Source organism: Ailuropoda melanoleuca, chromosome 13 (genome assembly GCF_002007445.2).
Source record: "Ailuropoda melanoleuca isolate Jingjing chromosome 13, ASM200744v2, whole genome shotgun sequence".
Lineage (NCBI taxonomy): Eukaryota > Metazoa > Chordata > Mammalia > Carnivora > Ursidae > Ailuropoda > Ailuropoda melanoleuca.
Genome location: NC_048230.1, coordinates 20,214,927 through 20,242,049, shown reverse-complemented (window position 1 = coordinate 20,242,049; position 27,123 = coordinate 20,214,927). Strand labels below are relative to the sequence as shown.

General features: G+C 39.8%; 1 protein-coding gene across 4 annotated transcripts in view; it reads right to left on the bottom strand.

The window, feature by feature from the left end:
• SPAG9 (sperm associated antigen 9) overlaps positions 1-27,123 on the bottom strand; it is a 97,984-nt gene that overhangs the window by 40,639 nt on the left and 30,222 nt on the right. For all 4 annotated transcript variants that reach the window (XM_034641522.1, XM_034641521.1, XM_011233310.3 and 1 more), the window contains 3 exons: positions 9,871-10,078; positions 9,262-9,361; positions 2,440-2,561 (listed from right to left, as the gene is read on the bottom strand). In XM_034641522.1, the coding sequence (XP_034497413.1) occupies positions 2,440-2,561; positions 9,262-9,361; positions 9,871-10,078 (430 nt within the window). The remainder of the gene's footprint in view (positions 1-2,439; positions 2,562-9,261; positions 9,362-9,870; positions 10,079-27,123) is intronic.

Here is a 27,123-nt window from a genome sequence, read left to right as displayed (position 1 = left end):
TTGTAGGGAGTACATGACTAAAGTAAATGGAAAAAAGAATCAATGAAAATAAAGTCAACAGACAAGGGCAAATGGGGAGTGGGGTGGGGAGGAGTTTACCTCTTTAAAATTATTAAAATCAGAAAAAAATAATCTAAGTGTGGAGTATATGCATAATGATTGCAAAAATTTATATCCTCAAACAAGAGAAGAGTTTTACAGTAATATTGTAATTAAGAAAATGAGTTACAGAAATGGACTATGTACTTATTTATCAAACCAAGGTCAATTAAAGGACTTTGGAAAACAATTTTGTTAGTTTCACTATCTTCCATTTAGTATTACACCTCAATTATGATCATGAAACTGTATAGAAGAGAAGCCAGGGAACAAATAAGTGCCTTGGAAATTTCATTTACCATCTTTGGCCAAAAGGTATTCATGCAGGCCTAAGTCACTACACTTAAGGTAATACAGTAAAAACTTCTAATCTGGAACATTCTAGAGATAAATATATCAATATTTGCAAAAGGGACAAGATACTAGTTTACAGTTTATTTCTTATTTTCAAAGTAGAAAGAAAACCAGAGTAGCAGGATTTTGCTTTTAACCTATTCATTATGCTTAATTTCCTGACTTAAAGAATGGAAGCTTTCAGAAAACACAGGATTTTAAAAGACCACAATTATTTCTAAGTACTCTGTGTCTTCTTAACTCTTTACAAAAAGGAAAGCTTGGGACCACCAACCTCAAAAATTGTATTATTCAATAGTGGATTATGAAGGAGCAGAGTATACAAACTGCATTAAAAAGTACTTCATTCTAGTTAAATACAAAGGAGCAGCATGAAGGAATTTTGGGGGGGTTGTATATTGATTCCGGTAGTGATTATACAACTCCATGCTTTTATCAAAGGTCAAAAAATTCATCATAAAGAGTGATTTTTACTGTATATAAATTTGAATATAAATTTAAACACTTAAAAATTCTTCTAACATTTTTTGCATCTACCCTTCAATTTTGCCAGTGACTCAGTTTCATAAAAGGATCTTTTCATTAATTGAATGTTAACTAAAGTTAATGTGTAAATTTAAAAATGGGGTGTTCCTTAAGGATTAATCTTTAGCCCTCCTTGAGAAATGCAAACTCATTCAATTGCTTCCAATACGTGACTTACACTTTAATGGTGGGAGTCTATGTCTAACTCAGAAATTTTATTTATAATAAACTTTCAATCTATCTTACTAGATAAGACTGTGAACTCCATTTAGGCAGAACCTATGTTTCCCGCAAAAAATACTTCACACTTTTGAGGACATAATGGTAATCAATAATAACACAAATTAATGCAAGCAATCCCACTCCATATTCACAAAAATTGACGAACAGCACCTTTTGAGAACACTGTAATCTGTATTATAATTACGCTAATTACATAAATTTCTTTAAGACCAGTATCTATTCCAAAGGCATGGGTTTTTAATACTATAAGACTTTCAATCCCTGTAAGATCTTAAGTTACAAGAAAGGTACGCCAAACCTAACTGACCTAAGTCAGAATCATGTAATTATTGTTCAGAGAGACTTCAGAGATCTCCTAGAGCAGGAGTCTATACATTCTTTCTGTAAAGGGTCAGACGGTAAATATTTTAAGTCTCTGTAAGCCATACGATCTCTGTTACAGACTACTTAACTTTGCTGTTGTGTGCAAAGGCAACTACAGACAATAAGTAGACAAACGAGAGTGGCTGTGTTCCAATAAAGCTTTATTCATACACACAGGAGATGAGCTGGATTTGGACCTATGAGCCACAGTTTGCTCAACCCCTGAACTAGAATCCGGCTCCTTCATTTTATACACAAAGAAACTAAGGCCAGGAGAGGTTAAGCTATTTGGCAAAGGTCACCAGATAAATAATGGAAGATGCAGTATTCTTTTCAAACCAGGTGTTCTTCAACACAAACTCTAAAATCTACAGTTCCCATAGAGCTGAAACAGAATATTCTGTGAATCTCAGAAAAAAAAAGTATTATATTTTCTTATTAAATTAAGGTCAACAGAATTTAAAGAAATCTGTCTAAGCTAGGAACTACCTACCTATCAATCTACACATCTACACATCCACACACCTGGATGCACCCCCACCACATATATATATATCACTGTGCTCCTTATGTGCAATACTGCTCTTGGAATATAGCACGTGTTCAATAAAATGTGCTGTATGAATTTCAAAATACAAATTAAAGTGCAATTCAATTTGAGGGATATCCATAAACAAAGAAGCTTTCATCTAAAACTTTCATGATCTCAAAGAATACACTCCTATTAATTACCTGAAAGTGTAATAACTGTTATGCTACTGATGAGTTAGGGACATTTTAAAGAATGATCAATTAAGTCATTTTAAAAATCTATTTTTAAAACAGTATGGTACTTCCTCAGATAAGCTATCATACCTAGTAAATCTGCTCCTTCATCCACATCTCCAATTAGTCCTGAGCCGGCTGAAGACAGTTCTTCAAAGAGAGATTCTGTATTACGATCAAAAGCTTTGTTCTCTATGCCTTTGGTGGGAGTGCTATGCAACAGAAACAACACAACCAAATCAACAAATATTACAGACTTTTCCAACAGTGTAAAGTGAATACAACAGGCAAATAATTGTCTACCTGTAATTTACATTTAATACAAAATGTAATTTTAAAAGATTTCTAAAGGTTTCCATTAAACTCCGCAGAAAGAACTGTCAAAGAAAATATAGAATGTTTATTTTTTGGTCATATCCCAGTAAACACAAACAATAAATGACAGCTAACAGAGAATTACTCTGCATTGTATCAGGCACCATATAAGCGCTTTACCTTAACAAATCCTCGCACCTACTTTACAAAGGAGGTGCTATTATCCCAATTTTATAGAATAGGAAAATAAAGAGATTAAGGAATTTGCCAAGATCATTCAGCAAATGAGAGAAAGAGGCAGGATTCAAACCCAGACAGTCAGGCTTCAGAATCCATGATATTTACTAACTACCATGTTTTATGTTGTCTGGATATAAATTGGCATGGACATTTTATTTTTCTTTTAAGGGCGATTATAGTATCCGTTAAAATTCAGAATACAAATACCCACTGATCCAAGAATTCAATGTCAAAAACATCCTACAAAAATCCTGTCATAAGAAATTACAAATGTAAAAGAATGGTCTGAGCAGCATTATTATAGAAGCTAAAAGTTGAAATGACCCGGGGCGCCTGGGTGGCACAGCGGTTAAGCGTCTGCCTTCGGCTCAGGGCGTGATCCCGGCGTTATGGGATCGAGCCCCACATCAGGCTCCTCCGCTATGAGCCTGCTTCTTCCTCTCCCACTCCCCCTGCTTGTGTTCCCTCTCTCGCTTGGCTGTCTCTATCTCTGTCGAATAAATAAATAAAATCTTTAAAAAAAAAAAAAAAGTTGAAATGACCTAACTGATCATTAATAGGTCAGAGATAAGTTATGGATACATAAAAGTTAAAGATTTTTAACTATATAGTTAAAAACTAAAGAAACCCATTATATAAAGGTGTTTTTTAAAAAGCAACGGGATGCCTGGGTGGCTCAGTTGGTTAAGCATCTGCCTTCAGCTCAGGTCATGGTCCCAGGGTCCTGGGATCAAGTCCTGCATTGGGCTCCTGACTCGGCAGGTAGCCTGCCTCTCCCCCTGCTTGTGCACTCTCTCTCTCTTTTTTTAAAGATTTTTATTTATTTGACAGAGAGAGACAGCTAGCGAGAGAGGGAACACAAGCAGGGGGAGGGGGAGAGCAAGAAGCCGGCTCCCAGCAGAGGAGCCTGATGTGGGGCTCGATCCCAGAACGCCGGGATCACGCCCTGAGCTGAAGGCAGACACTTAACGACTGAGCCACCCAGGAGCCCCTGCTTGTGCACTGTCTTCTCTGACAAATAAAAATCTTAATTAATTAATTAACAAGTTACAAAACAGTGTATATAAGCCCTTTATAGCATGGGATATGCAAAGAAATGGGGAAATGTGTATGCTTGTGCTTTAATGTCATATTAATAGAAAAAAGTTGGGGTGCCTGGATGGCACAGTCAATTAAGTGTTGGACTCTTGGTTTCAGCTCAGGTCATGATCTCAGGGTCATGGAATGGAGCCCCATGTTGGGCTCTGTACTCAGCGTGGAGTCTGCTTAGGATTCTCTCTCCCTCTGCCCCTGCCCCCTGCTCTCTCTCTCAGCATGGGTTTCCAGTTAAATTTGGTAGACTAAATATAGTCATTTACCACCCAATAGGACATAGGGAATAGAAAAAGAAATTGCAGATGAAATGTGAAAAAAATTCTGTAAAATGGAAAACAGGCAAACAGTAGAAACCGATTTGACAGACCAGAAAAAGCTGAAGTCTAAACCACTAGGATTTAGGGAAGAACTCAGTATGCTGCCAGAACCTCTGAAAGGCCCAGGCATTAAAGGAACCAGCAATCTACAGAAAAATGCATGCAAGGGAGAACATAAAACAGAAGGCTGAGATGAAAGACAGCACAAGAAGCAGTATGAGTGAGATCCAATCCTCCAGAACAGAGACCTCCCCTCCCCATAGCATCGCTCCCTAAACAATGGAGGCCATCCTCACATGTTCAAAACAGGAAACCAGAGAATCAGCATCAATTACTTAAGTATCAGCAAAACAGCCACGGAGCACTAGACCTTTAAAGAAGGCCCTTATTATAAAATAAAGAGTCCAGGGGCGCCTGGGTGGCTCAGTCGTTAAGCATCTGCCTTCAGCTCAGGGTGTGATCCCAGGCTCCTGGGATCAAGCCCCACATCAGGCTCCTCGGCTGGGAGCCTGCTTCTTCCTCTCCCACTCCCCCTGCTTGTGTCCCCTCTCTCTCTGGCTGTCTCTCTGTCAAATAAATAAATAAAATCTTAAAAAAAAAAATAAAGACAGTATTTGTTTAAAAAAATAAATAAAATAAGGAGTCCAAAAACAAATGGACTATGACAGAGGCACTCAGAACAAAAGAGACAATGCAAGCAACAGAAAAAACTTAACAACAACTAATTTTTTCAGACTAAACACTGCATCCATAAAAGAACAGCAGGATGTTATAAAAAGTAACCTTAGAAACTTTTGGGGGGGAAAAATATCAATGAGGGTTGAAAGATAAAGTTGAAGAAATCATCCCAAAATTAGAACAAAAGATAGAAGGGGGGAGGTGGAATTATGAGGGTTAGTCCAGGATGTTCAATAACCACCTAATAGATATTCCAGAAAGAGAGGAGGAGACAACAGTTAGGAGAAATAAAATTTCTCAGAACTGGGAGTTATGAATTTCCAGATGAAAGAACTTACCACATACAAGATACAAAAGAACACCCTTACATCAAGCACACGATTGATGAATTTTTAAAGGGAGGGGGGCACATGAGGGATAAAGCAAAGATCCTAAAAGCTTTCAGAGAAAATAAACAAAAAAGCAAGAACCCAAATGGCAACTCTTCAAACTCAACATGATAATTAAGCAATGTCTTCACAATTCTGAAGGAAAAATTCTGAAGATTTTCCAACCTAGAATTCTGTTAGCCAAGCTATCAATCACGTCTTCAAATGATATGTGTCATATTCAAGTTCTCCAAAAAATTTACTTTCCATGCAGCCTTTGCCCAGAATGCTAGTAAGAATATGTTTTGTCAAGGGGCAATGGATGGCTCAGTTGGTTGAGCGTCTAACTCCTGATTTTGGCTCAGGTTATGATCTCCGGGTTGTGAGATTAAGTCCCACAGCAGGCTCTGCGCTGGGCATGGAGTCTGCCTGAGATTCTTTCTCTCTCCCTCTGCTCCCGCCTCTTGCATGTGCTCTCTCTCAAATAAATCTTAAAAAAAAAAAAAAAAAAAAGAACGTGTTCTGTCAAAACAAAGGCATAAATCAAGAAGCAAAGGGTGCCTGAGTGGCACAGTGTTAAGCTTCTGATCTTGGTTTTGGCTCACGTCATGATCTCACAGTTGTGAGATCAAGCCCCATGTCAGGCTCAGCAGTCTGAGATTCTCTCTCCCTCTCTCTCTGCCCGTTCCCACTTGTGCTCACTCTAAAATGAATTAATAAATAAGTCTTAAAAAGGAAGCACCAGCAGCAAGATGACCAGGGATCCAGGAAACAGAAGAAGATACAACAGAGGACAGAGGTGACAAGAATTCCCGGTGGGATAGGGCAAATGCCAGGACCAGAGCCCACGACAGCCTAGGCTGGAGAATGCAAATAGAAAACTCCGGAGAGAGAGTGCCAGGAAACTGGCTTTATACTTGGCCATTTTGAGAGTGTTTACATTTATGATTCGCAAGGTATCTGTCCATGAACTAATAATAGGTAGGTAGAAACCTAAGCAAAAAAAAAAACAAAAACAAAAATCCACCAGCTTTTACTAATTTAAGAAAAACAAAGTTATTGAAGATAGGAAACATAATCACAGTGTATTCTGTGGCTAAGCTGTGATCAGTATTTATATAGTCATAATGATTTAAACAATGAATGTTAACGTAACAAAAACTGAGGACTATATTGAGAGGATGAAAGGAAGGATGGTGGTCTGAGGAGCTGCATCCTTGTCATCCTCCACTAAAAAGTCAAGAGCTAGTCTCACAGTGTTTCTAAAACCAGGTTCCTCATTTGACCCACAAAATACAGAAATGATTTGAGTGAATATTTTCTCAATTCTAGATGCACAGGAGTGTAGCTAATTCATTACACACAAAGGATGCCTCGGGGCATTAGGACTTAATTTTCTTACAGAATCCCAGCTGAGACACAGAAGGAGGAGCCAGGAAAAGAAGCATAAGGATGTGATTTAGACACCTGAAGAAAAACAGCAAAAGAGAACTAAGATGTGGCCGCTGCCACCACCACGTCCACAGTCATGCTGAAACACGAGTTCTCTGTGGACGTGACCTGTGAAGGCAGCTCTAATGCGGTCAGTCAGGCACTCAACAAGCTGGCGAGTTGAGTTTGACATGACCTGCCCAATAAGAAGGTTTGCCTCAACTCTGAGCACAGTGTGGACACTCTGTTGGAGACCCTGGGGAAAACAGAGAAAGGCTGTTTCCTACCTCGGCCCCAAGACGGACCAAAGGGGACAGGATGCTGATCCTCTCCTGCCTTTCAGACAGGTGCAGGGCCTGGCAGTCCTGCTCAGCGATGGCAGTTTCTGCCGAGACCCTTATTTAGCCTGCTGGCCCCCCCCCCCAACTTCCCTGCAATGAAGCTGAACCACTTTTGTGGAGGAAAAAAAAAGAGAGAACGAAGAAGCAAGAGACACTGCCTCTTGAGAATGGGAATGGGGAGTGGGTAGGGGAAAGGGACGACTATCGCCCTTCATAGTTTATATTATTACCATTTGACCTTAATATTATACATGCATTTGGTCTAATAAAAATTTTTTTTTAAAGATTTTATTTATTTATTTGATAGAGAGAGAGACAGCCAGCGAGAGAGGGAACACAAGCAGGGGGAGTGGGAGAGGAAGAAGCAGGCTCATAGCAGAGGAGCCTGATGTGGGGCTCGATCCCATAACGCCAGGATCACGCCCTGAGCCGAAGGCAGACGCTTAACCGCTGTGCCACCCAGGCGCCCCTAATAAAAAATTTTTTTAATTTTTAAAGAGGGTCAGAATGACAACCAACCTGCTAATAAGCAGCGGCATCTCCTTAGGCTTAAGAGAGGATCAAGAGCGAACTTCACTTTTTATACTCTGCACTGCTTCCTTTGTTTTTTTGTTTTTTTAAGAGACAGCACATGTACAGGTGGTGGGAGAGGGGGATGGGGAGAGAGAGAATCCCAAGCAGGCTCCACGCCCGGCATGAAGAGGCGCGAAGACCCATGCAGGGCTCGATCTCACGAACCTGAGATCAGGACCTGAGGCGCAATCAAGAGTCGGACATGTAACCAACTGTGCCAGCCAGGTGCCTCTACATTGCTTACATTTTTAAATAAACAATAAAGTCGGGGCGCCTGGGTGGCACAGCGGTTAAGCGCCTGCCTTCGGCTCAGGGCGTGATCCCGGCGTTGTGGGATCAAGCCCCACATCAGGCTCCTCCGCTAGGAGTCTGCTTCTTCCTCTCCCACTCCCCTTGCTTGTGTTCCCTCTCTCACTGGCTGTCTCTATCTCTGTCAAATAAAAATAAAATCTTTAAAAAATAAATAAATAAATAAATAAATAAACAATAAAGAAAAAACTATTTTCAGAGGACATGGCCTTTGAAATCAGAGTTCTAGATCGAATGCCAGCTCCACTTGCTAACTAGGTTATCTTGGACACGTTACTACACTTTCTGAGCTTATCTGTAAAATGGGGATGAAGACGTTGACTTCATAAGGTTGTAATTAAAATTATATTAAATGATGATGATGACAATAATACCACCTAACATTTATTGAACTGGGCCCTTTGCCAATGATTTAACATACATTGATTCATTTACTCATAATCATCTGAGGTATTTTCATAATTCCCTTTTTTGGAGGAGAAAATATACCTCAGCCAAGGCAGTATTTGAACCAACATAATCTTAGTCTAGGTTCATGCTTTTAACCATGACTGTAGTGATCAATAAACAGCATGTATTTTTATGGTCATCATTATTAAAGGATAGATGTTATGGAGGAAATTAAAAGAAAGGCAGTAGCTCCTTTGTGAAATTCTTGAACATTCATATGTTTTAGATTGACGATACATAAAATTCTCTTCCCACCACCACCAAACAGCCTCCCCATGTAAAATGAGACTAATTTTTTCCAATAATGAGATCATTACACTTTGGGGCTTTTTTTGTTTTGTTTTTTTTTTTTTTGAGTAGGCTCCACACCCAACATGGGGCTTGAACTCACAATCCTGAGATCAAGAGTGATCTGCTCTACTGAGCCAGCCAGGCTCCTGAAATCATTAGTTTTGAAGTGAGTATATATGCTTCTTCCTGATCTGGCAGAAGGAACAAAGGTTGCTCAAATTGTTACTTCCCCTACTCTTGTTTCGTTGTTTCCTCAAATTCCAGAAAGTACTGGTTGCACCTTGGCTGTGTTTTTCCCCTATCCTTCCTAATCCCTGATGCTGCAAAGGCAACATTTCACAAAACATTTAATGTCCGTTTCAAAAATAGAAACTAGAATATAATACTAACATTTCTTCAGCAAAACATCTGAATGCCCTTTTTTCTGGCAAGAGACCAGAGAATAATAGTATGCTTCTGGGAGAGGGGAAAGGATAAAATGTCTTCGTTTGACATTGACAGTACCTTGAGCCTTTATATCCACTGAGATCTTTGTCCATATCCAACTCAGGAGTGGATTCAATGATTGCTTGAACTTCTGACTTCTCTTCATTTTCAGCAGAGCCTTAGAAAAAGGACAAGATGACATAAACAACGCATATATCACATACTGTCCCTAATATGAAAATCCTGTTGCTTCAATGGTTATAAATGCACCATTTGATTATTAAAAAAATTTTAAGGAGTGGATTCTAGGAAACACAGGATTAGATAATATATCATATATTCAATTAACAGTGAATATCAAAAACTGATAAATAACCAAAGTTTTTATTTGTATTTCTTGGGACACGGTCCACTGTAACCCAGGATAGAACTCCCTATATTTTTTTTTACTAATTAAGGGATGAAATACAGAGAAATTAAAGATGAAGACTATTCTCCTGCCTTTTAGGCTCTCCAATCCCCCAGTTCCCCAAATCTGTCTCTCCAAAACTTTATTTGATCATCACCCCTTTTAACCTTACTTATATGAGTATCATTTTATAAATCTAAAGCAGTAACACCCCTCAAGATGTATTTTTTCATACCCACATGATCTTTATTAGAAAGTAAAGAACTAGGGTCACCTACCTGTTGAAACATTTCTAGTTTCCTGGGCTACCTGTACTTCAATATGCTTGCTTATCTCTGATTTATTTGGTGTATCTACAATCTTCACAAATCCTTCATTATCTTCTTTTAAGGGCGTATCCGTAGGAATTGTGGCCACATCTGATGCAGCTGTTGATGCTGGAGTGGTAGCTTTAGATCCTCCTTGGCTAACATCAGAAAGCTCATCCTACAAATAAAAAGAATTATTGGGGGGGGTGCACCTGGGTGGCTCAGTCGGTTAAGCGTCCAACTCTTGATCTCAGCTGAGGTCTTGATCTCAGGGTTGTGAGTTCAAGCCCTGTGCTAGGCCCCATGCTAGGCACTGAGCTTAATTTAATTAAAAAAAGGGGAGTTATGGGGAAATCTTTAAATGATTAATTTATTTTAAGCCATTTTCTTAAATGGGTTAAGAAAAAAACTTGCAGAGGGAAAATTCTATTAAAAAACAGTAATAGAGGGGCGCCTGGGTGGCTCAGTCGTTAAGCGTCTGCCTTCGGCTCAGGGCGTGATCCTGGCGTTCTGGGATTGAGCCCCACATCAGGCTCCTCTGCTGGGAGCCTGCTTCTTCCTCTCCCACTCCCCCTGCTTGTGTTCCCTCTCTCGCTGGCTGTCTCTCTGTCAAACAAATTTAAAAAATCTTAAAAAAAAAAAAACACAACTAAAAACAAAAAACAGTAATAGAGGCACCTAGGTGGCTCACTTAGTTTAGCGTCTGCCTTTGGCTCAGGTCATGATCTCCGGGTCTTGGGACAGAGCCCCAAATTGGGCTCCCTGGTCATTGGGGAATCTGCTTCTCTCTCAACCTCTGCACCCCCACCCCTTCGTGCACACACGCCCTCTCTCTCTCAAGTAAATAAAATCTTAAAAAAAAAAACCAAAAAACCCCAAAAAAACCCACACACAAAACCAGCAGTGGAATAACAAGACTCTGAATCTCAGGAAAGATGCAGTATTGTACACAATATTCTTTTTTTTTTTTTTTAAGATTTTTTATTTATTTATAAGACAGAGATAGAGACAGCCAGTGAGAGAGGGAACACAAGCAGGGGGAGTGGGAGAGGAAGAAGCAGGCTCATAGCAGAGGAGCCTGACGTGGGGCTCGATCCCATAACGCCGGGATCACGCCCTGAGCCGAAGGCAGACGCTTAACCGCTCTGCCACCCAGGTGCCCCTGTACACAATATTCTTAAAACATCCTGCATCCAGATCATCTGAAATACTGCTAAAGGGGCATATTCTAAGTCTAACTCCAAGCTTTAGGCAGTGAGACCAAGTAATCTGCATTTTAAAAAGTAACCCAGGTGATAATTACTATTCTAGGGTCCACATATAGTCTTCATGAAGGACATGTCCAGATTGAATTTCATGCAAAAATTTGTGCAGAACGCACTTTTCTGGGAAAAAAATAAATCTACAACTTTTATCAGGTTTTTCAAAGGGGTCTGTGGCAAATAACTAAAAACAGTTGTCCAATAATTGAATCGCTACGCAGGACACCTGAAACGAATGTAACATTGTGTGTCAATTACACTTCAATAAAAAAAACCAAAAAAGGTGGGGGAGGGGATTTTTTAAAAATATTAAAAAAAAAAAGAAAGAAAAAAAAAGAAAGAAAAAAAAAGAAAGAAAGAGGGGCACCTGGTGGGTTCAGTTGGTGGAGCATGTGACTCCTGATCTCAGGGTCATGAGTTCAGGCCCCATGTTGGGCATATAGCCTACTTAAAAAGAAAAACAAATACAGTTGTTCAATGGCTACGAATAATGACCCAGTTCTTTTTGAGCAAAGTACCCAGGTCTTTGGGGGAAAAGAAAAAAAAAAAAGAACCTAGGGCAACTGGGTGTCTCAGTCAGTTAAGTGTCTGACTCTTGGTTTTGGCTCTAGTCATGATCTCAGGTTTGTGAGATCGAGCTCTGCGCTGAGCTCTGCGCTAAAAGTGCAATCTAGGATTCTCTCTCTCTTTCTGCCCCTCTCCTCCTCCAAATAAGTAAAACCTTAAAAGAGAGAGAGAGAGAACCTGACAAAAAGTTTACCAGTAACAGAAGGAGGAGGAGGAAGAAGAATTAGGGTAAATTAGTGAGTTTACCATTCACTAAATGTTTGACTCTGGGTAAGTTATGTATTCTTTTCTATATCTATCTCTTTGTAAAAGAGAGACAATGGTACGTAATTAATAAATTTTAAGTTATTCTCCATAAAGACTTAGCAAAGTGTTCACACATACTAAGTATTTAAAATGTTAGCAACTGGGGCGCCTGGGTGGTTCAGCTGGTTAACCATCAGCCTTCAGCTCAGATCGTGATCCCAGGGTCCTGGGATTGAGCCCCGAATTGGGCTCCCTGCTCAGTGGGGATCCTGCTTCTCCCCCTCCCTCTTCCCTCTGCTTGTTCTCTCAAATAAATAAAATAAAATAAAAAATAAAATGTTAGCAATTATTATATAGCAAATAAAACAATACATTATACACAGCTCTGAGACTCTTGAAATGCATGCTTTTGGCCTAAAGCAAAAAGAATATATAAACATACTAAGTTATGTTGTGGTGCAGGATGATTTTTAGCGACTTTTATTTCCCTCTTTAAAATTTTATTTTTGGGGCGCCTCGGTGGCTCAGTAGTTAAGCATCTGCCTTCAGCTCAGGTCATGATCCCAAGGTCCTGGGATCGAGCCCTACATCACCTCCCTGCTCAGCGGGAAGCTTGCTTCTTCCTCTCCCACTGCCCCTGCTTATTCTCTCTCTTGCTGTCTCTCTCTGTGTCGNGGCCAGAAGGGAGGGGAGAGGAGAGAAGAGGAGGGGAGGAGAGGAGAGGGGAGGGGAGGGGAGGGGGAAAAAGAAAGAAATGCAGAATCCGAGGCCCCACACCAGACCTACTGAGGCTGAATCTGCATTTTAAAAAAGTAATAATGAAATAAAGTAAAATAAAATATTTTTTTAACTTTTAAAGCACATTGTTAAAAATATATTACAGCTATAAAACTAATGAAACAGAATCCAAGCCATTAAAAAAAAAATAACACCATACCAATCAAAATTACATATATACTCTCAGCTTTATATTATGCTGAGAGATTTAGGTTGTTTCAGGTGCTGAGAAGTCAGAGAGTGTTCAAATTAAAATTAAAATTTTAAATTCTATTCAAGTATAAGAAAGCATTTTTGGCATACAGTCACCTGCCTGTGCTACGGTGGAAAGCAATCACAATGAAAGCAACCACACTTGGGGAACTCTATCACTGAAACACTTAGCTTTACAATATTAAAACATTTTCATGTTTCATCTCCGTTAACTTACTATTATGAATTTTGATGTAGCACAAATGTCACTACCAAGAGTGGCTGAATGAATATAAAAGCAATTACCAGATGAGAACATAGGGTTATGTAAATTATATTTGCTGTGGCAAATCAAGAGCTCTTTATCCAGATGTGGTATGTATATGTATGTATGTATGTATGCATATATATATATATAAAATGGAGTGTTATTCAGCCATAAAAAAGAATGAAAACTTGCCATTTGCAACAAGGATGGAGCTAGAGAATGTTACACTAAGTGAAATAAGCCAGTGAGAGAAAGACAAATACCATGATTTCACTCACATGTGGAATTTAAGAAACAAAACAAACAAGCAAAGGAAGACGAAGAGAGAAAGAGAGCGAGCCCAAGAAACAGCCTCTTAACTACAGAGAACAAACAAATGGGTACCAGACAGGAGGTGGGCAGAGGGATGGGTGAAACAGATGAAGGAGATTAAAGAGTACATTCATCTTGAGGAGCACTGAGTAATATATGGAACTGCTGAATCATTATTACTGTACATGTGAAACTAATATAACACTGCATGCTAACTAACTGGAATTAAAATTTAAAAAAAGACTTCTTTATCCCTTCAACAGTGCCCCACACCCCACTCTTCATCACTACCCCAGACTCTGAGGGTTGTTTTTTTTTCCCGTTTTTTGTTTGTCTGTTTGTAAATGTTGAGAGATAAAGAATGTCACACAGAATGTGAATGCCACACCAGCATGAGTTACCCATTTAAGAGTCTGAGCATCTTGGCTCTACTGACAGGCTTGAGCTCTACCACATGGTTAAAACCCAAGTGTTTGCCAAAGACCTCTGTCCTAGAACTTGCTATTCTCAATTTCTGAGTTTAAACTGTACTTGGACTTGAATTAATAGCTGGTCAGCAACCAATTATTTTATTGGTCACCATCATTTTAAGAAACACACATATCCACAACAGATAATGATCCATTTACCAAAAACAAATCTCCCCTGAGATTTTGAATCTATCAAAGGAAAAATAAAATAGTATATCCACGTTAGCATACAATACTTACTTAAAATGAACTTTCAGTGACATGGGAAAATCCTCATGTTAAATTGGAAAAAATACATATATATACTTTTAAAGAAATAAATGTACACATGACATCATTTATAACTGCAAAAAACTGCAAACAACTTAAATGCTTCAAATAGGAAATTAAGCAAACTACACTTATATACCCATATAAGAGAATATTATGCAGGAGTTAAAAACTGTGCTGTAGAAGGGTATTTACTGAAATGGAAAATATTCAAAATATTTTGCAAAGAGACGGGGGATTAAAACAATCCAGTACAGGGGCGCCTGGGTGGCTCAGTCGTTAAGCATCTGCCTTTGGCTTGGGTCATGGTCCCGGGGTCCTCCGATCAAGCCCCACATTGGGCTCCTTGCTCAGTGGGGAGCCTGCTTCTCCCTTTCTCCCTCTCCCACTCCCCCTGCTTATGAGCACAAGCACTCTCTCACAAAATGAATCAAAATAAAAACTTAAAAAAAAAATCCAGTACAGTATGGGTGATTAAAAAAATATAGTTAGAAAAAGCTTTGTCAGGGCAATGATGATTTTGATAGTGGCTGCCACTGGGTAGTTGGATAATGAGTGATTTTTACTTTTTCTTTGCCCTTGTTGGCACTCATTTATATATATAAATATATGTGTATGTATATATGTATGCATACACAAGTAGAAAAAATTACAAAAATCAGACTATAAATCTACATATGAAATATGGTCTCAAAAAAAATTTTTAGCTATATTAAGTGGGTACAGATACTAGGTAAAAATTTTTTCCTTCTTATTAAAAACTTTTGTTTCCATATTTTTTTTGAAGAATTTATTTATTTATTTGACAGAGAGATGGCCAGCGAGAGAGGGAACACAAGCAGGGGGAGTGGGAGAGGAAGAAGCAGGCTCCAAGCAGAGGAGCCTGATGTGGGGCTCAATCCCAGAACGGTGGGATCACGCCCTGAGCCAAAGGCAGACGCTTAACGGCTGAGCCACCCAGGCGCCCCTGTTTCCATATTTTTTAACAGTAGGCACATGTTACTATTATAATAAGGAAAAAAGTAAATGAAATTTGAAATAAATTTGAATTAGTGTAACTAGATGAAGTTATCTGAGAAAGTTATCTGAGAAAGTTGAGAAAACTATCAATACTAGTAATGCATTGGGAGCTACCCATTATTTATTGCCTTGTGTCTAAGACAACATCACATGAAGTACAACACTAAATATGTTGATAAAATATGCTGATAAAATATGCTGATAAAATTAGCTGCATTGGATAGCCAACTATTCTGTGCATCTCAAATGCTAGGCTGATTTCTAGGGGGAAGAAGAAAACCAAAGAAATAGCTCAATTCTCTATCACTTCCTCCCCTCTTAAAACTAAAGGACAAAATTGCTGACTATTCCCTGAGCTGGTGACCGACGCCTAATATAGAAGTATCTGATAAAAATTTACTAAGTGGGGGCGCCTGGGTGGCACAGCGGTTAAGCGTCTGCCTTCGGCTCAGGGCGTGATCCCGGCGTTATGGGATCGAGCCCCACATCAGGCTCCTCCGCTATGAGCCTGCTTCTTCCTCTCCCACTCCCCTTGCTTGTGTTCCCTCTCTCACTGGCTGTCTCTATCTCTGTCAAATAAATAAATAAATAAAATCTTTTTAAAAAAATTTACTAAGTGAAGCAAATTAGCTTGTTTGGAGTTAGGAAAATGATGGTCTTATTTGTGGAACCAAAGACACTGAAGACAAATAGAGGCTGCCCTTAGTACCACTCTCGTAAGTCCTTGCTGTATACTCTATTAACACTTAAATTCATCAAGACTGTGGATTCAGAAAGCCCTAGAAAGAGGGGCGCCTGGGTGGCACAGCAGTTAAGCGTCTGCCTTCGGCTCAGGGTTCCCGGCGTTATGGGATCGAGCCCCACATCAGGCTCCTCCACTATGAGCCTGCTTCTTCCTCTCCCACTCCCCCTGCTTGTGTTCCCTCTCTCGCTGGCTGTCCTCTATCTCTGTCAAATAAATAAATAAAATCTTTAAAAAAAAAAAAAAAGAAAGAAAGCCCTAGAAAGAATCAAGTTCATCTTAACTGAAGAAATGACATGCCTTTGAAACTATCTGAAAAACAATTTGACGAGTCCTTTGGAGGTTCAGTGGGTTAAGCATCTGTCTTTGGCTCAGGTCATGATCCCAGGGTCTCGGGACTGAGCCCCACGATCAGGCTCCCTGCTCAGTGGGCATCCTGCTTCTCTCTCTCCTGTTCCCCCTGCTTGTGCTTTCTCTCTCCCTCCCTCTCTCTGTGTCAAATAAATAAATAGAATATTTTAAAAATAAAAATAGGGGCACTTGGGTGGCTCAGGCAGTTATGCATCTGCCTTTGGCTCAGGTCATGATCCCAGGGTCCTGGATCCAGCCCCATGTCAGGCTCCCTTCTCTCTCTCTCACTCTCTCTCAAACAAATAAACAAAATCTTTAAAAAAACATTACTTAGTAATTAAAGAGTTCAAAACATAAACAGTTTGACAAAAGTCCTCCTCCCCAAATTCATTTGTGGATCTGGGAGTACAGAATAAAGCAACCAAGAGAGCTGTACCTAAACCAGGAAAAGGACTATGCCATCTTAGGGATTCTCAAGGTTTGGGGCTACAAGAAGTAGTAAATTAGGATCTGCTTAGAAGAAAATTTTAAATTTGTCATGGGCTATCCAAGTAACATGAGATTTATTTATCTGTAACTTACCTTTTATAGTTTTACCATATAAAAATATTTTACACTCATTAAAATAGCTCACTGTGTGGGCTGTACTTCTGGATCTTAGGAAGAGCTGAGGAGAGAAAAGCTCTGAAATTTAAGGGACCATTTTCAAAGGAAGCCTTTCTCATTGGTCTCCCAGGCAGTGGTGACATAAAGCTCCAAGATTAGTAGGAAAGCACTGACATGAGAAAAGTCTCTGCTACAATGTTTGGTTGGAGGGAGGCACAGTATTCTTATATTGCATTCCTGTGGAAGAAATTATGTAATTCTGTCACTAACAATGCCTCCAACTAAGACAGAATGAAGAAAGACAAGCTTAAATATTAATCTATTAAAAGATAAAGTATATCACTTTTGGTCAACAGTAAGCTTTTAAGGTACCGTGTGCAAAACAAGAGAAAATTCTTGGGGCACATGGGTGGTGCAGTCGGTTAAGCATCTGCCTTCAGCTCAGGTCATGAGCCCAGGGTCCTGGGATCAAGCCCAGCACTGGGCTCCCTGCTCAGTGGGGAGTCTGCTTCTCCCTCTTTCCTGCCTCTCCCCGCCACTCATGGTCTCTCTCTCTCTCTCTCACTCAAATAAATAAAAAATCTTAAATTTTTAGGTAAAAAAAAAATTAAAAAATAAAAGGTGTCATTTAAAAATGTTATACAAACAGGTAACAAGCATGAAAAGATGCTCAACGTTACTAATCAGACAAATACAAATAAAAATTACAGTATCACCTTGCACCCCTTAGGATAGCTACTATCAAAAACAAACAAAATAACAAGTGTTGGTGAGATGTGGAGAAATTTGAACACTTTTACGCTATTGGGAGGATTATAAAATGTTGCAACTGCCTTGGAAGACAGTATGGTATTTCCTCAGAAACCTAAAAAAAGAAGTACCATACAATCCAGCAATACCCCCTCTAGGTATATATCCAAAAGAATTGAAAGCAGGATCTTGAAGAGACATTTGCTCCACCCATGTTCATAGCAGCATTATTCACAATAGCCTAGAGGTAGAAGTGACCCAACTGTCCATGAAGGGATGAATGACTGTATCAAATGTGGTCCATATATACAACGGAATATTATTCAGCCTTAAAAAGAAAGTCAGTCACATACTACAACAGAGATAAATCTTGAGGACATGGTGCTCAGTCAAACAAGCCAGTCACAAAAGACAAATACCACACGATTCTACTTACATGAGCACCTAAAGCAGTCAAACTCCTATAAAAGAGAGTAGAATGATGGTTGCTGGGGCTGGGGGAAGTGGAGAGAGGGAGTTATTTAATGGGTACAAAGTGTCAGGTTTGCAAGATGAAAAAGTTCTAGAGATCTATTTCACAACAATGTGAATATTCTTAACATTACTGAACTGTGCACTTTAAAAATGATGAAGGTGGTAAATTTTAGGGGCGCCTGGGTGGCTCAGTTGGTTAAGCTTCTACCTCAGCTCAGGTCATAATCTCAAGGTCCTGGATCGAGTCCCGAGTAGGGCTCCCTGCTTATCAGGGAGCCTGCTTCTCCCTCTCCCTCTGCCCCTCCCCCCGCTCGTGTTCTCTCTCTCTCTCTCCCAAATAAATAAGTAAAAAAAAAGAAAGATGGTAAATTTTATTCTGTATGTATTTCCTACACACAAAAAAGAAAACAGGTGTCATTACTTCTAGCTTCACTTGAGATACTATGGTGAAAGTTATCTGGTCTTTGTGCCATTTTCTTACTGGCTTTAGATATCAGGCTAAAAGTCTATAAGCCTTTACGAAATATTTTCAGTTGTTCCATTCATCAAATATCTCCCTCACGTGCTCAGACCTGCACAGAATATTTACATCACGTGTTAGTCAGCATTGCCCTGTAACTATTTATGTTCTAAGAAACTAGAACATAAGTTTACAACTATAAAAGAAATTATCTAAGGACAACTTAGAAATGGGGGGTGCCCTGGGTGGCTCAGTCAGTTCAGCATCCGACTCTTGGTTTCGGCTCAGATTATGATCTCAAGATTGTGAGATCAAGCCCCACATCGGGCTCCACACACAGCATGGGGTCTGCTTGAGATTCTCTCTCCCTTTGCCCCTCCTCTTGCTCCTGCATGAGCACACTCTCTCTCAATCAATTAATCAGTAAAATCTTGAAAGAAAGAAGAAAAGTTTCAGTGTAGAGTTCTCCTAAGTAGCCTGCCTGCCTTCATCTGAAATAAGCTAAATAAATGGGCAAGCAACTCTGTCACGTAAGTCTATCGTTTTGATTCAAAGATTTTAAGCCCAATGAAAGAAAAGACAAAATTACCAAAACTAGCCCCATGGATCCCCACTATAACACTTATCACCTTATATTTTAATTTTTTTTAAAGATTTTATTTATTTATTCGACAGAGATAGAGACAGCCAGTGAGAGAGGGAACACAAGCAGGGGGTGGGAGAGGAAGAAGCAGGCTCATAGCGGAGGAGCCTGATGTGGGGCTCGATCCCATAACGCCGGGATCACGCCCTGAGCCGAAGGCAGACGCTTAACCGCTGTGCCACCCAGGTGCCCCACCTTATATTTTAATTTTTATGTTTACATTTCTTTCTCCACAAGTGGAAGTTAAACGTCTAAAGCAGTGGTTCTTAAACTCTTTTGATTGACAACTCTACAGCATAACAGAATCACAACATTCTGTGCGTACATGTATTTTCTGGAAAGTTTCATAACTTTGATTCCTAAAGGAGTCTGTGACCCAAAGAAATACTGAGAACCCTAACTCTAGACACAATGAGATGAAAAAAAATCTAGATGTTAATTATACTATGGGTTTAAGAAAATTCTGATTATTAAAGGGGAGGTATGAATGTCCTAACCCTGAGGGTATTTCTGAAGAAAGGGGACACTTTCTTTCACTGTCAAAGTTCAGCTGAAGGGCTTCCATAGACCTGGGTGAGTAGGAGACCTGACCTACAGTGAATAGGAAAAAGCTTTGTCTTTATATCCCAATGCCCAGGCTATCAAGACTGACATGAAGAAGGTTCACAACAGATGTTTGCTGAATAAAGCTGAATGGTGCCCTGATAGAAGCTGAAGAAATCTGTTCAACTAGGGAAGCAGCATACGGTATAATGACACGCTGGGGCTGTCTCCAGGACACGTACTAGTTACGTACATTTTGTCCTGAGGAAGGTATTTGTGCAATTTTGTGCAAGGGTATCTGAGTGTTTTTTACCTAGAGCTGGATAGGTGGAAATGGCCTGAATTTTCATAGGATTTACTTCTATTTTCTCTCCTTTATTTTTTATTTTTAAAGATTTTATTTATTTGACAGAAAGAGGGAGCGAGCATGCACAAGCGTGGGCGGGGGGGGCAGGAAGAGGGAGAGGGAGAAGCTGACCCCCCACTGAGCAGAGAGCCTGACATGGGGCTTGACCCCAGGACCCTGGGATCGTGACCAACTGACCGAGCCCCATCCAGGCACCCCTCTCTCCTTTATTTTAAAATGCTGTCTTTAAGGGAGGAGTAATTTATAGATTACAGTAAAGCCCTAACAACCACTACAGAAATAATTTCCTCTTGTATTTCAGTGAAAAACATCAGTAGTCTTTCAAACTGAGCACTGGATGTCTTGAGAATAGCAGATGAATGAGTAACCAATAGTTAATCGAGTTTCTTTACTTTCTGTAAGGTGATCTGAAACACCATTCTCACCTCCTGTTCTACTGCCCCCAGAGGTTCAGGACTGCTGCTGACCTGGGAAGAAGGAAAGATTATACAAGAGACCACAAGATCATGTATCTACTAGGTTTTCGTACATTTCTAACTATCTTTGGCTTGCTCTACATCCCAGGATAATAAGATCTTTCTAATCTACTATGTTAAAATGAGGGTTTGGGGGTTTTGTTTTGATTTGACTTAAAAATACTTCCTTCAGTTTCCTCAAAAAGTTGAAAATAGAGCTACCCTATGACCCAGTAATTGCACTCCTAGGTATCTACCCCAAAGACACAAATATAGTGATCCAAAGGGGCACCTGCACCCCAATGCTTATAGCAGCAATGTCCACAATAGCCAAACTATGGAAAGAGCCCAGATGTCCAACAACAGATGAATGGACAGAGAAGATGTGGTGTATATATACGCAACGGAATACTACTCAGCCATCAAAAATGAAATCTTGCCATTTGCAATGACTCGGATGGAACTAGAGGGTACTATGCTAAGTGAGATAAGTCAATCAGAGAAAGACAATTATATGATTTCACTCGTATGTGGAATTTAAGAAACAAAACAGAGGAGTATGGGAGAAGGGAAGGAAAAATAAAATAAGATGAAATCAGAGAGGGGGACAAACCATAAGAGACTCTTAATCATAGGAAACAAACTGATGTCTGCTGGAGGGGAGAGGGTGGAGGATGGGTGACTGGGTGATGGACTTTAAGGAGGGCATGGGATATAATGAGCACTGGGTATTATATAAAACTGAACAATCACTTACCTCTGAAACGAATAATATACTATATATAATTAATTGACTTTAAATTTTTTTTAAAGATTTTATTTATTCATTTGACAGAGATAGAGACAGCCAGCGAGAGAGGGAACACAAGCAGGGGGAGTGGGAGAGGAAGAAGCAGGCTCCCAGCGGAGGAGCCCGATGTGGGGGCTCGATCCCAGAACGCCAGGATCACGCCCTGAGCTGAAGGCAGATGCTTAACGACTGAGTCACCCAGGCGCCCCTGACTTTAAATTTCTAAAAAATACGAGACACACACACACACAAAAAAATAAAAACACCTCTTTCAAGCCTCTAGTTTAAGAGATAACATAGTTCAGGGGTCACCATGTCTTACCTAATACTTTATCAATAAGCAGCTCATCATAAATGATGAGCTTTTTTTTCTATTCATACAATCCTGAAATCTTCCTGAAACTTATAATCATCTTGATTATTTAATATGCAAAATATTCCAGTATACCTGGAAATGTTTATTGCACCCTCCTTTCACCCCCAGCATTTCTAAGATTTTATTTATTTATTTGTGAGAGACAGAGAGTACGTACACAAGCAGGGGGAGCAGCAGAGAGGGAGAAGCAGGCTCCCTCCTTCCTGCTGAGCAGGGAACCTGATGCAGGGCTCCATCCCAGGACCCTGGGATGACAACCTGTGCCACCCCGGGGGGCCTGAGACAAGTGTTTCTCTTAAACACAAAGCAACCAGAAGCTTTAAATATTCTTGGTCCGGAAACTCATCGAAGTCTTTCTGAAAGACTCAAATATGGCTGTGGGCTCTCTGTTAATTCTCTCAAATAGCCATATATTAGCAAGGCAGGATTCACTTTATAGAAACCAGACTGCCTCTCAATGTTTGTTTATGTGATCTGTGATTCTGTGTTATCATCATTTTTAACCCCTCTCAACTATTCAATTTATCAAAAGCTGGGGGGCGGGATTGGGTGGCTCTCTCTCTATAAAAATGGAAAGACTGTGAACACAGATCTTTTCATGAAAAAACAAAAAGCAAGCAGCAGGAAAATATTTAAGGCATCCAGCCATTTATCTTACAAAGATATTATGAATGGGTATTGTATTATCTATGTGCATATGTAAAAGAAAAAGGTCTGACGGACGCACCAACTACTCACAATGCCTAGGGGAAAGTAGTGGAATTTAGGGTTGAAGAAACTTTATTTTTGGTCTAGATTCTTTGATATGATTTAAAATTGGGAAACTGCATTAACATTAAAAAATTATTAATCCTGTTTTATAAAATATTTGGACTCTGAGAGCACAGTTATTATCATTTCTAGTATCTGGCATCGTGGACACTCAATAAATTTTTTTTTAAAAGATTTTATTTATTTATTTGACAGAGACAGCCAGCGAGAGAGGGAACACAAGCAGGGGGAGTGGGAGAGGAAGAAGCAGGCTTCCAGCAGAGGAGCCCGATGTGGGGCTCGATCCCATAACGCCGGGATCACGTCCTGAGCCGAAGGCAGACGCCTAACCGCTGTGCAACCCAGGCGCCCCCCAATAAATATTTTTTAATGCAAAAAGCAAGGTAATTTAGGGCACCTGGGTGGCTCAGTCAGTTGATTGGCTGCCTTCGGCTCAGGTCATGAACCTGGAGTCCTGGGATCCCGTGGACTGGGAGCCCGCTCCTCCCTCTGCTCCTTCCCCCTGTCTCCTTCTGTCTCTGTCTCTCTGTCTCTCTCTCAAATAAATAAATAAATAATCTTTATTTTAAAAATTTTTTTTAAAAAGTAAGGTAATTTATTTTCAACAGGTAATTATTATTTTTCCTATTCTAAAAGCTTGTTTAAATATTAAATATCAATAAGAACACTTATGTGCCAATTACGTCAAAAGAAGCCACCTTTGAAATATAAGCTTTAAAAACCATCATTTTCAAATAGTATTATTTAGATTTTTATCAATTTTCATTACACAAGCATTACCAATTTCATACATTAGTATCTTGGTCAACACACAACCCAGTAAATATGTCAAAAAGAAAAAAAAAATCTCACTTTAAACATCCACTAAGAAAGAACTATTCCATTCCCCCTTCTCTAAGAAACAGTTTAAAGGGGGAGGGGGCGCCTGGGTAGCGCAGTGGGGCACCTGGGTAGCGCAGTCGGTAAGCGTCTGCCTTCAGCTCAGGGAGTGATCCCGGCATTGCGGGATCGAGTCCCACATCGGGCTCCTCCGCTGGGAGCCTGCTTCTTCCTCTCCCACTCCCCTGCTGTGTTCCCTCTCTGGCTGGCTGTCTCTCTGTCAAATAAATAAATAAAATCTTAAAATAAATAAATAAATAAATAAATAAATAAATAAATAAAGGGGGAGAAAGTATGTATCTTACAGCTTTGTCAGTTATACCTCAACAAAGATGAAGGAATGAATGAACAAACAAATGAATAAATAAATAGGGGGAAAGTTCTTAAAGATTAAAAGTACATTTTCAACTATTTTTCTCTTCAAACCCCAATCACCTGTGGATGGTTCCTGAACTTATCAAATGAGGATATATGTGAGGAAAAGTCACAGAAGAAAATCCTTATCCTTTGTCACAAGCAAAATCATGAAATACTACAACATAAAATCCATTTTTCTTAAAATTCTATTTTTATTTTATCCTAAACACTAATACAAAAATCTAAGAGGAGGTAATATATAATATAAATGAATGGGAACACACAACAGAAGCATCAAAAAAAGCCTAGAAGCAATCACATTTCAAGCAACAAGCACATTTAGTGTCTAGATCTTGGTTCCTAATACAAGAACCTGGGCTTCCCGGAGCAGCGGCAGACTGCAGGGCTGGGACATGGAAAATATTAAGAGCCTGGAGCATCTTATGGTGCCAGGAAGGAAGTACCCAAAAAAGTATGGGGCATGTTAAAAAGATACAAAAGTCTATCTGAAAAAGCTCCTGATTCCATAGCTGGAACAATGGGAGCAATAAAATAAATGACAGCACTGGATAACCTACAGAATAAAATAAATGTCCGTGAGTTCAAGCAAGGAAGGCGGGCAGGAAGGCAGGAAGGCAGGCAGGCAGGAAGGGCTCACTCTTACAGAAGAATTCCAGTTAACGTAGAATGGATGAAGAAAATAGAAAATAACCATCGGAACACCACAGTAATAACCGTAAGATCCAGTGATGGATACTAAAATAAGATGGATACTAAAATAAGTGGATGAAAGTTTGAAGAGAAACACGATATTTGCACAATCTTAAAGTATATCCACCAAGATTTTTTTTAAGATTTACTTATTTATATTAGAGAGAGAGCGAGAGAGTGCGCGCACCTGTATACACAAGAGCAAGGGGGAGGAGCAGAGAGAATCAGATAATCTCAAGCAGACGCTCTGCTGAGCACAGAACCCAACATGGGGCTCAAACTCACGAGCCTGAGATCACAACCTGAGCCAAGACCAAGAGTCAGCAGCTTAACCAGCTGCGCCACCTAGGTGCCCCGCCCCCAAGATCCTTATTAATTATAAGCGGAAAAACAGTAACTACAGTAGAGAAATCCTGCACACACCAGGCTAAGCCAAGCAATCAAGGTTAATCACCATATTGAAGGCATATTGCTTCTGCAGTATTGCCAAATGTCAGTCTAATCATGAGAAATCATTAGAAAAACTCAATCTGTGGGACACTTTACAATATAATTAACCAATGCTCTTCGTGCCCCAACGTCAAGACTGAGGAACTGTCACGCTGGAAGAGACCAAGAAGACATAACTCAGTGCAATGTGGGATTCTGGACTGGATCCTGGAACAGAAGACAGCACAGAAAAACTGGCAAAATCCAAATATAAGTCTATAGTTTAGCTACTAATATTGTACCAATGTCAACTGTCTTAGTTTTAATAACTGTATTTACTATGGTTCATTAACACTTGTTGATGATGGGTGATGGGTACATAGGAACTCTGTATTGTTTTTGCAATTTTTCAAGTCTAAAATATTTCAAAATAAAAAGTTAAAAAAATTGAGAGCTTTAACTGTTTAAAATGTTTGATTACACGCAGATTTTAAAATAGGAATCTTTAATCACAAAAGACACAGGAATAAGATTCAACTACTACAGAAATCCAAGTTTGGAAAAACTATAAAGAAATAGGAACTAAATTGTTAACCACAAATGGAGGAGGATGGAAAATTCTTCTAAACAAGAATGCTGGCTCTGTTTAGTCATTTCCTGTTCTGTATGCTAAGCACATCCCCTGAAGAATGCAGGACACATTGACCACTGGCTTTACATACCAAACCCCGCTAACAAGAGCTTCTCACAGCAGTTTTACTCAAGTATTTCAAATCATATGGTTTTAAAAGAACTCTTAAAATTTTGACAAGTAGGTACCCAACCAATCGCTTTTTATTTGAAATTTTTCTCAGTTCTAAAAGTCATATTCTACTAACAATCACCAACCCAGGAGACCCTTCAAAGAAATAAATATTTTGAGGGAGTATATACCCAATGTGCAGCCACTCACACGACCATCTTTAGGCACGTGCTGGTGCATAAACACACACTGTTGTATATACACACATACGCACATACGTGAACCTGGATGGAACCTGTGAAATCACTGGCAAACTGATACCAACCAAGGTCTGGAAAACACCATGAAAATTCTATGTATAGGTTTCTTTAAATGATATCTAAAACACTTCATTCAGTCTCTTTCCATTTTTAGGCATGAGGAAAGAACATCTGAACTCTAAACGTGTAAAGCAATAAAGAACTTGAACAACATCGCTAGGTGAGAGGGCAAATGGCTTTTGGCAGGCAATTTGGCAATATCTATCAAAATCTTAAATACACGCTGTGATCCAGCAATCCCACTTATGGAAATCATAAATATAAGTATAAAATTATGTACAATTCACTACGGCATTGTTTAAAATAGCAAAGGACTAGGAAAAACTGAGGTGTCTCATCAACAAAGTAGATTTTAATCATAGCTGGGATATATGATCCCTCCATCCCTCCCCTTTCTCTACGATTCTGATATATCAATGTTTTCCTTCACTCCCTTGTTTTCAATTTCTCTTTCTACTGGACTCTTCCAAGCACACAAACAACCCAGTGTCTCCCATTCTAAGAGTACCTTTCCCACCACTCTGCTGACTCAAGTTACCCTTTTCCTTTCTCCCATTACAACCACCTGTCTTGAGTCTTGACACTTTCTCATTCCTCCTTGCATGACTCACGTTCGTTCCTGTTACAGGTCCTGCAACTCAAACTGTGCAAACCTATTCCTACAAATTGACGATTTCAATCCTCATCCTACCTGACTTATCCATACCAGCTGATCCTGCTAACAACTGCTTCCATTCTCAAGTTCTTTTGTCCTCTGAACATTCAGGGCCACCATCTTTTATGGTCTCTCTTCTCTGCCACTTTCAGCCAATGCTCTTCTTTCCCCGTACATCTTCTGCTTCTCCAACCAGCTTGCCCCCGTTCCTACTCTATGTGGATGCTGCCCTCCTCACACCTTATGCCTGGAGTGCCCTTCCTTGGGGAAGTCCTCATCACCCTGATTAATATCTGACACCTGAAAGCCAGGCTGCCCCTTTGCATGGATGTCCTTTACACTGCTGGGGCCCCGACTCTCTACACCAGGCTATCCCTAGCTGTGATACTCCTAACCCTGCTCCGGTTATATACCTGCC